This window comes from Lampris incognitus, chromosome 2, assembly GCF_029633865.1.
Source record: "Lampris incognitus isolate fLamInc1 chromosome 2, fLamInc1.hap2, whole genome shotgun sequence".
Taxonomy (NCBI): domain Eukaryota; kingdom Metazoa; phylum Chordata; class Actinopteri; order Lampriformes; family Lampridae; genus Lampris; species Lampris incognitus.
Genome location: NC_079212.1, coordinates 43,911,639 through 43,925,568, shown reverse-complemented (window position 1 = coordinate 43,925,568; position 13,930 = coordinate 43,911,639). Strand labels below are relative to the sequence as shown.

The 13,930-nt window shown below is 49.4% G+C and overlaps 1 protein-coding gene across 1 annotated transcript in view; it reads left to right on the top strand.

Moving 5' to 3' along the window:
• Positions 1-701: 701 nt before the first annotated feature.
• Positions 702-13,930, top strand: part of LOC130106957 (V-set and transmembrane domain-containing protein 2-like protein) — an 80,475-nt gene continuing 67,246 nt past the window's right edge. The window contains exon 1 of the mRNA XM_056273325.1: positions 702-1,013. Within this exon, the coding sequence (XP_056129300.1) occupies positions 896-1,013 (118 nt within the window). The 5' untranslated portion in view covers positions 702-895. The remainder of the gene's footprint in view (positions 1,014-13,930) is intronic.

Below are 13,930 nucleotides of genomic sequence, written 5' to 3'. Positions count from 1 at the left end.
GTTGGCACATGATTTTAATCATATGTTCATGAACAGACCCGTCCAAGCCCAGGTGCCTGAACGCGCCCCGATCAGTAACAGTACAGCCTCTCTTATAGGGCAGTTGTGTGGTCTTCCCCTCCTTATCTCATGTCTTCCAGCTCTCATCCACCAAGGCCACTTCTCTAATTTACTGCGTGCAGACTTGCTGCCCTCAGTGCGTCTCCCTTACAGCCACCAGTTAAAAACAGACCCTTATCTGTGCCCCTGCAGAGACTCCTCATAAGACCACCTTTGGTTGGTCTACTACACATGCACTTCCAGCAGCCATCTGAGCAATGCGAGGTCATGGTGAAAGCTTAAAAGTAAGCAAACATCAAGTATGAATTGCCCTCACAGCCCGTCTGGCCACCTGTTGACGTCACTTTGCTTTCGCCCCCTTCCTGGTTTGACAACCCCTCCGGATAAACGGCCTGTAGCGTCGCCCCAACAAGAGCCGTTTGTCCAGCAGACTCCACCGCTCCGCTTTCGAGATTCAACCTTGTAAAAGTTTAATGAATAAATCTGCACGTATCAATCCGCTCAATCGATATCCCCCCCCCCTCACACACACACACACACACTTGCAAGCCGTGGCACTCCCCGCCCCCTCCCATTAGAAATGTCCTTCCGCCGCATCCAGAGCCGACATAAAAAGCGAGGCGCGGCGGCGAGAGGCGGCGAGCCGCGCTGCGTGTGCCGGGGAGAGTGCTGCAACTGTCGCTTCTCGTCTAACACGCACACCCGCGCGCGCGCACGCACACACACTCCCCCCCACCCCCAAAAAAACAAGTCACCTGGATTTTACCTCCCGAACATAACCCACCTGATGTGAGAGAGGAAGCGGAAGAAATACTGGAATCGCGAGACAAAAGAGATGGGCGCGTTCGGGGTGCTGCTGGGGACTTTACATTACATGGGACTCTACCTTCAATTTAGCGCCTCCGCCAGGCAAGGTGGCCACGTCGAGATGGAGAACCACGTTGCCGGGAACGGTAGGTTAACCTCCTCCTCCTCCTCTTCCTCCTCCTCCTCCCCAGATAAGAGCGAAGCTGGTGCCAGCCATCTGCCCAGCAGTTTGCCATCGCGCGGGGGCAAAACTGACAGGGAGGCAATGTGCCAACTGGTGCGAATGGGTCCCCCCCCCATCCACCCCCCCTCTCTCTGTCTCCCCCTCTCTCTTTCCACTGACAGGTTTATTTAACAGGGATGATGTGGGGTTGGCGCCCTCGCGTATGGAAGCCGTGTCTGCATATCAGCGCGAGCACACCGCAAGATTTAGGAGCGATCCCTTCAGTAGACGGACCTCACATCTTGCAGCGTGTTTCCGCTGTTACCGAGTTGGGGCATTTATCATTAACTGTGGGGGGCATTTATCATTAGCTGTGGGGGGGGGGCATTTATCATTAACTGTGGGCGAAAAGTTGCATATTTAAACGTGACTGTTCTTTATGAGGAGGGGGGTGACTATGTCCCTGATATAGTCAATATAATCAGCTGCTAGTAGGGAGGTTATGCGGAGCTCAGGAGGGGGGGGCAGCTGGGGGGCTTTATCTGATGGCTTGTTCAGTGGTCAGCAGAGCCTGGTCCTTCATTCCTGTTATTCTGCTGTGAGAGAGCGGTGTTGATTGTTGGTAGACTGAAGTTATTTTGTTTTTTGTTTTGTTTTTTAATTTCAATATTCTCCTAGACTGCATACCAGCTGGGTATTGCAGGATTGTGCTGATAGGTGTGTGTGGTGGTGGGGGAGGAGGGGGGCATCCCCCCCCCCTTCATGTCAAATGCACACCTGAGTCAGAGGCAGTTTCCACCTCTCCCTCGTGCGCTAACAGCGGGTCCTAAACCCCCTCCAGGACCTCTGGGTTTTTGCACTCTGTTGCGTCATGCGGACTAACGTGGCTAGCGGGGCTGCCGCGGTCGCAGGCTGGGTGCTCCGGTCTTCAGGGTAAACACACTGTCTGTCTGTCTGTCTGTCTGTCTGCAGAGGTGCGGGCTGCTGGTCGCGTAGGTACGTACAGGGGGACCGGGATGAGGTCTACATGAGGGAAGGGGAAAAGAGGAGGAGAGGAGGGAGACATATGAGCAAACAATAAGAATAATATCCCTCCCCCCTGCCTAACTACGCGTTATAGTGGAGGGTTTAATTTCCAACACCTTATTAGTAAACCTTGCCCGGGTGTGGGAACCCTGGCTCATTCAAGCAAACGGGGATTTTTATTTATTTATTTATCTTTATTTATTTTTAGTGCATGGAAACAGACCAGTGACACATTTTGGGTCCTGGACCCTTGCTGAGACTTACACCGTTTCGTGTTTTCGCTTACCCCCCCCCCCCGCAAAACATTGGTTACAACTCCCGGTGAGGTATTTAAAGCTACAATCTTGAAGACTTACATGCAAATCAATCAATCAATCAATCAATCTGATTTGTTGCACCTTCCATCACTGGCGTATCGAAGGCAACAGCCAGTCCACAAACATCCAAGTCATGAGAGGAATCTGTACTTGTTTTACTGTCCGGTGGGACCTCCCCCGGGAGAGTCACGTGCACACTGAGTTTTATGTTTCCATCACAGCAGCTGCATGCAGAGGAGGAGGAGGAGGAGGAAACGGTGGTGTTTTTCATTTCACATGAATCACTCGGTGCAGGGTTCAAACGCCTGCAGGTGTCGTTACACGACACAGTTGTCCCCAGGACGGTGGCTTTAATGACTATGCACGTTCATAACCCCGGTGAGAAACATCTCTGTCGTGGATTACGTGTTGGCCTTTCTCTGGCACAGGTTCGAATACCGGTCCATGGAAAAATATCTTGTTAAAAGGCGGAGAGCACGAGCGTCATGTTTTCATCGCAAGGCGTTGAAGGACAGAAGGAAGTAATGAGAGATAAAACAGCTTAGGCCGTCCGGGTGGCGTGGCGGTCTATTCCGTTGCCTGCAATCACGGGGATCGGCGGTTCGAATCCCCGTGCTATCCGGCTTAGTTGGGTGGGAAGCCGGATGTGGGTATGCGTCCTGGTCGCTGCACTAGCGCCTCCTCTGGTCGGTCGGGGCGCCTGTTCGGGAGGGGGGACTGGGGGGAATAGCGTGATCCTCCCACGCGCTGCGTCCCCCTGGTGAAACTCCTCACTGTCGGGTGAAAAAAAGCGGCTGGCGACTCCACATGTATGGGAGGAGGCATGTGGTAGTCTGCAGCCCTCCGCGGATCGTCAGAGGGGGTGGAGCAGCGACCGGGACGGCTCGGAAGTGAGGGGTAATTGGCCGGGTACAATTGGGGAGGAAAAGGGGGTGGGGCTTAGATGATCTGAACTGGTAGACTCGCTGTCTGTTAAAAATCACGTGGTTTAGGTCATACTACTGCCGAACACCTTAAATACCGTTTTTCTCGTGGAGTTTCTCCTCCTTCGGGTTTAGGGTCCAAGGCTAGAGGGGGTCGTATGTCGTATACTGTTGTGTACGCTACTGATTGTAAAGCCCTTAGGGACTACCTTGTGAATCTGGGCAATACAAATAAGTGGCAGCAGGTCGAACACGCCCCACGGGCACTTGCACGCTACACGGGCTTGGCGTTGTGTATATCGTTGTGTGTATATCGTTGTGTACATCGCACGTAGCCCAGTGAAGACCCGGCAGACCACGTGGTCTGCTCGGGCGAGGCGGCGCAGAGACGACCTGGGGAAGATGGAGCAGTCGCGCAGGGGGAAAACGAATGAAAGAAAAACAGTTTGTGAATCCTGGTTTTTTTCTCCATCTACCCACTCACTGTTCAGGTGATTGTTACTTTTCAATTAACATCTAATTAGAGCTCTGTTATCCCCCGGGCTGGTCGTTTGAACCAATCAATTGCCTTAATTAGTCCGCTGAAGGGGAAGCTGCAGTCAGAGCGAGACGCTGGAACTTTCAGAGGGAGAAAAGCCTCGTGCGTGACGTCAGAAGTCCTCACAGGCTTCCTCGCGATCATCACATAATTGCGTTTGATTAGAAAGAGCATTGTCGTAATGCTTATATGTTATATTTCTATATAACATGGACGGGGGTGTTCGGGTGGCGTGGCGGTCTATTCCGTTGCCTAGCAACACGGGGATCGCAGTGTTACCTCCAACTTGGTCGGCCGTCCCTACAGACACAATTGGCCGTGTCTGCGGATGGGAAGCCGGACTTGGGTGAGTGTCCTGGTCGCTGGACTAGCGCCTCCTCTGGTCGGTCAGGGCGCCTGTTCGGGGGGGAGGGGCAACTTGGGGGAATAGGTGATCCTCCCACGCGCTACGTCCCCCTGGCGAAACTCCTCACTGTCAGGTGAAAAGAAGCGGCTGGCGACTCCGCGTGTATGGGAGGAGGCATGTGGTAGTCTGCAGCCCTCCCCGGATCGGCAGAGGGGGTGGAGCAGCGAGCGGAGTGGGGTAATTGGACGGATACAATTAAGGGGAAGGGGGGAGGAATAAAAAAAAACATAGTTCATCCTTCGTCATCATCATCATCATCATCATCGGTCTTCTACCACTGGCTTTCTACCAACTCTCATCATTCTCTTGTCCATTGCCAAGCATCCCCGTTTGAGAGACATTTTCTTCAGCATTCATTCACAGGATTCAACGCCGAGTTTCTTTCAGCTCGCCAAAACAAGGAAAGATACGGAGACCTACAAGGTTATGGACACGACCACTTTTCTACACTCAGCACTCTTTTGGTGATCAAAAGAGGGTGAAACCCTTTTTCTGGGCACCACTGTAGCAGATCTGGGGGGATTTGAACCACTTTTTCCCGTCCAGCAGAACAAACACCCCCTCTTCTGTCAACACCGAGTGCTCTGGTGCCGGGGCTTATATCTTGGCTGGGAAAGTGTTGGGCAGAGCCGCTCTGCCACACTGTGACGCTGTGGAGAAATTCAGTTACATGGGTGTATGAGTGTAAAGCCAGCCCAACCGGACCGTTTAGACAGGTACATCACAACATGCTTATGCAGTCTTGTAATGGGCATCGCAAGCCCGGGGTTGCCATATTGAATATTCAGGAATCAGGAATATTTGTCATTTCATTTCATGCACCTGCGCACATGAAATGAACCAAAATGTCGTTTCCCCCCAGCCCACAGCAGTGCAACACACACACAGAAACACATATGCAAACTTCAACAACACATGTATCCAAACTACAAAATACATCCAACATGGAAACACACACACACACACACATATATATATATATATATATATATATATTCACTGTCCAAGAGAGCGAACGCCAGGATGACTGCCGGTCTGCATGGGCTAGCAGTTAGCTAAAGCGCAAGTTACGTAAATGTCGTCATCAGACGGTATACGCGTGGGGCCTGCTCGGACATCCGCGTACCTCCAATTTTTTCGTGTCGGCGCGGAGAAGGGCGCAACTGTGCATGCACTGGTAAACAAAAATGGACCCCGACTTTGAAGAGAGGCTGTGTGAAGAGGTCCGTCGTTACCGTCATCTTTATAATTCGCCATTACAACACTACAGAGATAACCGGATGTGCACAAATTCATGGAAGGAAATTGCCAAGACTTTGGTCCTGTTGTGACTGAACGGCCGCGCACGCTTCTTCTTCTTGCGTGTATGTCGCCATTTTGCCCGGAAATACGTAATGCGCATGTGCGGAACGCATGCTGCAAGCGGACTCCGGTAAGTAGTATGAACGGAAGTACTACGCGTTCGCGGAATCTGCAGCTGTCCGCTCTGGACCACCCGGGCCCTGAGCTTGGCCCCGCTTCCGCGTCCTCTCAGACCGCCCTCTGCGCTTCCTCCTCGGGCGCAGCTCCAGGCAGGGCCGTGGTCAAACGGTCGGTTTCGTCATACGGCAAACCGAACAGCCAAAAATGTAGAAAAGATGTCAACAGCGAGCCCCAGTGGCTGCTGCACCAGCCCCGTGTTGCGTAATGCAGATAGACTGAAGAGTCTAACTCGGAAGTAGAACGGTGCACGATGCCGTTAACTCTGGCAGCCATTTAACAGCAGCTGGTGTAGCAAAGTAATGTGTGCACGGGAATCAAGCAGGCTTCACATGCCACCGTCCATCCTGAGATACCCTTCATCCCCACCCCCCACCCCTCTCTCTCTCCGTTTCACTCTCTCCTTGTTCTTATCTCACCATCTCTGTCTATCTTTCTTACCCACTGCTGCTTTTCTGCCTCCGCTGTTTGCACTGTCAAAAGGGGAGGGAGGGCTCAGAGGGAAGGAGGGAAGTACAGAGGATGGGGGAAGAAGACAAAAATAGTGTGAAAAAGCAAGAAGCAGGGGGAGACTGAGACAGAGACAGGCTGACAGTTTAAGAAAAGCTTGATGGTGCTCAGCAGTGGGTTGGGTCCTATTCTCGGTGTGTACGTCAGAGAAGAGCTTCAGGGCAGACCTGCGTAACCTGCAAGATATCAGCACCTCCTTCCTTTCACCACCTATTTCTCAGCGGCCCACAGTTCAAAAATAATCGTGTAACCTGTCTTGATGGAGCACTTGACTTTGCAGACTTTGCACTCGCTAGCGAACGTTTTAATTCATGCAGGGAATAGCTATTCCAAATGTTTTCCCTTTTTGGGGGGGAATTGTTCCCCCTTTTTCTCCCCAATTGTATCCAGCCAATTACCCCACTCCTCCGAGCCGTCCCGGTCACTGCTCCACCCCCTCTGCCGATCCGGGGAGGGCTGCAGACTACCGCACGTCTCCTCCCGTTCATGTGACGTAGCACGTGGGAGGATCACGCTATTCCCCCCCAGTTCCCCCTCCTCCCCCAAACAGCTGCCCTGACCGACCAGAGGAGGCGCTAGTGCTGCGACCAGGACACATACCCACATCCGGCTTCCCGGCCGCAGACACGGCCAATTGTGTCTGTAGGGACGCCCGACCAAGCCGGAGGTAACACGGGGATTCGAACCGGCGATCTCCGTGTTGATAGGCAACGGAATAGACCGCCATGATTTAGTTGTGTATTTCAGTTGTAACTCATCAATTAAACCCTTACTGGCTGAATCTGCAGGGAAATAGGAGGCTGAAAATGATCATTTCTACTTTTGCACCAACTTGTCTAAGGTGAAACGGCCTTCTGCAGACTCACTGGGCTGCAGACTTACTGGGCTCATGAGTTTTGATTTGTCTCATCAATAACTCCCACGCCCCCCCCCCTCCAAGTCCCTGGTGTCTTCTGTATTGCTCTCAACTTAAGACGTGAGACTAAACTTTTCAGAAGCAGGCTTAGCTTGTCCATTGCAGCGTTGCATGCTTATGGATTATTAATGCAGACCCTGGTTTGGTGTCGGGTGTGTGTTAGGTACGTTATGACAGCGTCTGACAGCAAAGCTTGTCAAATTGTCAATCAGTTGTTTAAGAGAGGTAGCTGTGACCCATGACTAGGACCCCAAGACATGAAAAGCTTTTCAGAGTTATCCGGTATGTTTACTGTTGTATTGTGCTGAGGTGTCTCACGTGCACCACTGCTGTCATCCAAACCACCACCACCACCACCCGCCTTTCTCTGTTTCTCACCCTCTCTCTCTCTTCTGTGTCCTTCCCCGTCTATCACTCTCTGCCGTGCTTTCCTTCATACACCGCAAATCCTGTCCTCTCCTTTCCCTTTGACCAGAACCTTCTCATCAAAATCAGCACAAACAAGCTTCGGGGTGAACCGGCAGTCAAGGACTCTCGCTGTATTTCTGTCTGTCTCTCTCTCCGGAGCTTTCTGTGTGAGCGCCTTCCCCCTCTCCTGCTAAGCACTTCTGTGTGTGTGTGTGTGTATACTCTATGTATGTATGTATGTATGTATGTATGTATGTATGTATGTATGTATGTATGTATGTATGTATGTATGTATGTATGTATGTATGTATATGTGTGTGTGCACGTGTGTGTGCGCGTGGCACACACATACTGTGCAGGCGAAATGATGAGAAGCAGCTCTGAGAGTGATGATCCAAAGCTACAATTTCTATGATGTGTCCTTCTATGACTGGGACTCATCTTTGGGTCTCATCATCCTACCCATGTGTGCTGGTGCGTGTGTGTGTTGGTGGGGGTGGGGTGCGCGGTAGTGAGGAAGACAAAGGACTTTGGTTGGGGGGCGATAAAGATTCATGATGCAAAGCCTCGCTCTCACTAGTGTGTGTATTTGTGTGTGTGTGTGTGTGTGTGTGTGTGTGTGTGTGTGTGTGTGTGTGTGTGTGTGTGTGTGTGTGTGTATTTGCAGCTATGTGCACACTACATGAGCTCGAATGCATTTAGGGATGGAGAGGGAAAGAGCATTTCTGGTATTGCACTCAGCACGGTGATGATGAGAGGAGCAACAGAGCAGCGGCCACACTGGAGCAGAGGGGAGGACTCGACAGTTAAAGACTGTCTGAAAGAGTGTTGCTTTTCTTCCATAAGACACATTACTGCTAATGTTGCCATCAAAGAGAAATAAGAACATGTGCACACAGACACACACACACACACACACACACACACACACACACACACACACACACACACACACACACACACACACACACACAAGATCGAGTGAGAGACAAACTCACACCCACACACTTCTCCTGAGGAGGCACTTGGCAGGAATCATCTCTTGGCAGTCTAACAGAAGGAGGGGAGGAGAGGAGGAGAATGGAGAAAGTATGGGGGAAAACAGTGGTTTCCTTTTTTGTTCAGGAGCAGTCAGTTGCAGCTCCAGAAGAGGTCCCCAGCCTCCATATGTTGCTCTCAGAAGCCAACAGCCTGCCGCAGCTTTGGACTGTTTGTTGATGGATGATAGCTGCCTTGCTGAGAGAGCCTCAGCCTCACGCTAGCCCTCTTTTCAATGTTCAGGCCGTGTGTCTTCAGGAATAAACAGCATTCCCTGTTTTCTCCTGTCATCATAATTGTATTATTGTGTCATATCTGAATTTTGCGTGTACCGCATACTATGTGTTGAGATACAAAAGATAAGGTCAATTAATTACTCTTTCTATGAAAAGGTGTCCCATTTATTCCAAGTGAAATCTTAATTCTTGATTTTTTTTTCTAAATCCTCTTTTTGATAATAACACCTTAATTAGGATGCTGTTTATTGACTTCATTTCAGCATTCAACACAATTATATACCCCAGACCTCGCCTCCAAGCTTCCCTCTCCTGGGATGAACAGCTCATTATGCAACTGGATACTAGACTTCCTGACGTAAAGACCAAAGGTAGTCACGAGCAGCGATCAGACTTCCTGCCCCATCATTCTGAGCACTGGCGTCCCCCAAGGCTGTGTTCTTAGTCCACTTCTGTTTAAGCTGCTGACCCACGACCGCGTTGCCAGATATCCAGGTAATGACATCATTAAGTTCACTGATGACGCCACAGTAGTTGTGCTCATCACTAATGATGACAAATCCGCTTACAGAGCTAAGCAACAAACATCTGGAATCCTGGTGTCACATTAACAAGCTGTCTTTAAATGTCAGTATGACAAAAGACTTTGACTTCAGGAGGACCTGTGCTGCCCACCAACTCTAATATCAGCGATATTGCAGTGGAAGGAGTTAACACATTTAGGTTCGTTGGAGTTCACATAACAGATGACCCCTCAGGGATCTCACCTCCCTAGGTAAAAAAAAAGACTCAACAGTGCTTTTTAAGGAGACTCAAGAGATCTGGCTTGCAAACCTCAATTCCCACTACCTTCTACAGGACTGTATAGTTGAGAGCATCCTGACCTATAACGTAGCTGTCTGGTTTGGTAACTGCACCACCTAGGGCATGAAGGCCCCACAGCAGGTTGTGAAAACTGCCCAGCATGTTATAGGGACCAGCCATCCCACCATCGACAACATTTACTCTCAGCAGTGTTGAAAAAGGTCATATGTATCTGGACAAACCACAGCCACCCCTCCTTCAGTCTTCTAAATCCACTACCATTTGGAAGAAGGCTTAGGGATAAACACGCCAGAACTACCAGAGTCAACCTCTGCTACCAGATTGCTCAATTACTCTACCTGATCCACATAACAACCATCGTCACGTGTTTTCCCCCTACAGCCTCCCACACTCTGATACACAGTGGCAGGTATACATCCTATGCGTTAGCACCTTACCATTCACCCATGCTGCTATCTTATCTTGTCCATACAGACCTCATCAGCAGAGCCACTTTAGTTTTCCTTCCATGTGCATTTTGTGAAATTCTGACTTATGAAACTGTCACTTCCTCTTCTACACTCCTGTACATATAGTCGTAGACATTGGTAACCTCTGTGCTCATGTTGTTGTATTCTTAGAGATTTTATTAGATTTTGTTTGTAGTGGATTTTATTTTATTCTTATGCCTGATTATATATTTAATGGAAGGAAATTATAAAAAAAAACTTGAACTGTACTCAAAAAGGGGTTGACGTTAACCAGGGGTGGAGGCCAGTTTAAGCCATGGTTGGCAGGATTGGACTGAAGGAGTTGCAACAGAATAGCAGGATGCATTCTGTTGGCCACTGTTATCTTGAAAAACTCCTCATTATCAACCAGATGGTGTCCATATAACTGATTGCTGACCTTTGGGCTTGTTAATAAGTTCCAAAACTCCACTTTACTCTATAAAGATCAATGAGGCGATGTCCCCCCCTATTTCACTATATAGGCTTAGATGTTCATCGGGAGTGATGAGGATGGACAGGATTAGGAAAGAGTAGATTAGAGGGGCAGCTCAGGTTGGACGGTTTGGAGACAAAGCAAGAGAGGCAAGATTGAGATGGTTTGGACATGTGTGGAGGAGAGATGCTGGGTATATTGGGAGAAGGATGCTGAATATGGAGCTGCCAGGGAAGAGGAAAAGAGGAAGGCCAAAGAGGAGGTTTATGGATGTGGTGAAGGAGGACATGCAGGTGGTTAGCATGACAGAGGAAGATGCAGAGGACAGGAAGAAATGGAAATGGATGATTCACTGTGGTGACCCCTAACAGGAGCAGCCAAAAAAAGAAGAGACCAGTCGTATCCCAGATAACAAAACTGCTGAGGCTCGGACCTGTCCCACAACCAACACTTCATCCGGCCCCCATACTGTGAGGAATGGTGGCATTTGGGTGGTCTGCTCCTGTTTGCCAGATCTGGGCCAGAACCAAGCCATAGCAATGCCGCACGTGCCACATGTTTGCCAAAGGTGGTCCATATTTGTTTTGTGATATTTGGGCCATATTCACCATTTACCACATGGGCCACTTCAGGGTCACATCCAGATTACATGTTGCCAAGAGCACCGCATCTTTGCCAAAAAAGGCCCACATTTGATTTGGCATATTTGGGCCATATTTGCTATTATACATGTGGGCCACTTCAGGCTCACATCCATTTTGTCAGGACCAGAAGAAGGCCATCAGTGCCACATCACTGCCTGAAGTGGCCCACATCCGGGTGCTATCTAGGATAAGTCACCCCTCTTTCAACTGAACAGTCTTTTTCAGTGTAATCAACCCCTCTGAGCTTACATAGGCTCATCATTCAGACGTTTACTAAATCATCTAGTAGGTAGAAAAGGTTTGACCATTACCACTTACTAGGTGTACTGGTTGATCAACCACTAGTGACTAGTGGATAGTAGCCCTTTGTCCAAACTGGCCAGTAAAGAAAAGCAAACAAAGACTACTCGTTAAGAAAGCGGTAGTAAAGTATGTATTTATACCCACAGGTAATAATCAATATCAGTCCTGTGAGTGTTGAAAATAAAAAATGAATAAATAAAATCAACTATATAGTGATTCTAGACTAACAATACAACTAGAAACATAACTGCTTTATCTACCTCCTACAAGATTAGACAAGACTCTTATTTCAGCCTCATTCTTTAAGGAGGTCACATTAGTATGAAACAGAAGAATCAAAACCAATGATCAAGACGAAAAACGCTTTAAAAATATGATTGAAACGTTAAACAATGCATGGAAGGGCGCCCGGGTGGCATGGCGGTCTATGTCGTTGCCTACCAACACGGGTATCACCGGTTCGAATCCCCGTGATGCCTCCGGCTTGATCGGACGTCCCTACAGACACAATTGGCCGTGTCTGGGTGTGGGAAGCCGGATGTGGGTATGTGTCCTGGTCGCTGCAGTAGCGCCTCCTCTGGTCGGTCGGGACACCTGTTGGGGGCGGGGAGGATGGGGGAAATAGCGTGATCCTCCCACGCGCTACGTCCCCCTGGCGAAACTCCTCACTGTTAGGTGAAAAGGAGCGGCTGGCGACTCCGCATGTATGGGAGCAGGCATGTGGTAGTCTGCAGCCCTCCCTGGATCGGCAGAGGGGATGGAGCAGCGATTGGGACGGCTCTGAAGAGTGGGGTAATTGGACAGGTATAATTGGGGGGTGGGAAATAAAATAAAAAATTCAATCCATGGAAAGGATGCATGGTTTGGATCTGAATTTTGAGCATGCACGTGCCGTAAATAAACAGAGTGAGCTGTTCTGTATTCAAAAGGCGCAACATGAAGCCTGTAGGTTCTATTATGGTTTCTAATAGTATTTTAATGCATGATCAACTAGGCTAGTTAGCAGTAGCCATAGCTTACTTTGCCTCTTGAGTAAATCCCCTTGCCATTTTAAGTGCGAGAGCATGGAAGATGTGCTCTTATGCCAGGCTGGGTGAGTTTTGCAGTGTGCACACGCAAACATGGTCCCTGTTATTTTTACAGCGCTCCCAAACTTCAGACATTTTCTGATATGTGTTTTCCGGGCTGCCCATCCAGGTTTTCTTCCTGCTTCACCAAATTGTCTCGTTGCAGAGTACTCGAGGATGACATTTCTTTTTGAGGATTTTTTTTAATTTTATAACTGACATATTTGAGTAACTCAGAATTATTTTTAACCCTATTCCTCTGTCCTTGGAATAAACTGTACTGGTTTCTGGGGAGAATCTGTTCCTCATGGTAACGTGTACCATAAATAAAAGAGGCAAAACAGAGAGATTTCACTTCATTTTCCCTTTTGGCAGCACGGTGGCCCAGTGGTTAGCACTGTTGCCTTACAGCGAGAAGGTCCTGGGTTCAAACCTCAGGTCGTCCCAGGTCCTTTCTGCGTGGAGTTTGCATCTTCTGCCCATGTCTGTGTGGGTTTCCCCCAGGTGCTCCGGTTTCCTCCCACCATCAAAAAGACATGCATCCGGGTGGGGTGGTGGTCTATTCCGTTGCCTACCAAGACGGGGATTGGCGGTTTGAATCCCCCGTGTTACCTCCGGCTTGGTCGGGCGTCCCTACAGACACAATTGGCCGTGTCTGCGATTGGGAAGCCGGATGTGGGTATGTGTCCTGTTCGCTGCACTAGCGCCTCCTCTGGTCGGTCGGGGCACCTGCAGTCCATCTGGACCAGTCTGGAAAGACCCCGAGACTCTTATTTACTCATCTTTCTCCTTTGTTTTTGTCTTCTTCTCTTTCATCGGCTCTTCGTATGAGCGATTTAAGAGGTCAGTGAGGAGTTACCTTCAGCTTGTCCCATCCTAAGGAAGGTCTTTCTGTTAGAGGGCAATGAGGTCAATACACTTCTCCCAACTTTATGCCCGGGCCCTTCCTTTAGTCTACTTTATCAGTCAGTCTTCTTCAGCAGCACCTCTCGCTATGGTAGCCGTCTCTGTTGGTCTTGCGAAGAGTAATATCCAGGCTCTTCTATATGCAGGAGCATCACGAGCACGCGTCAGTCCTTTGAGATCAGCACATCATAATGCAGCATCCCATGGCTCCAAGGACAAGGGGGGGGGGGGCTAACTTTGAAGTCAGTCCTTTTAATGTGTTTGCTTCTTATACTGCCTTTCATGTGTTTGATACTGAGGCAAATATTTGCATTTTGATGATTTTTCTAAGCTCCTTTTAAAGTTTGGGATACAAGAAAACTGTCAAATCCACAGTGCAGTAGGATGGTATTACAGAGCCCTGGCTTCTGTTGTGTACATACTTGGGGGGGGGG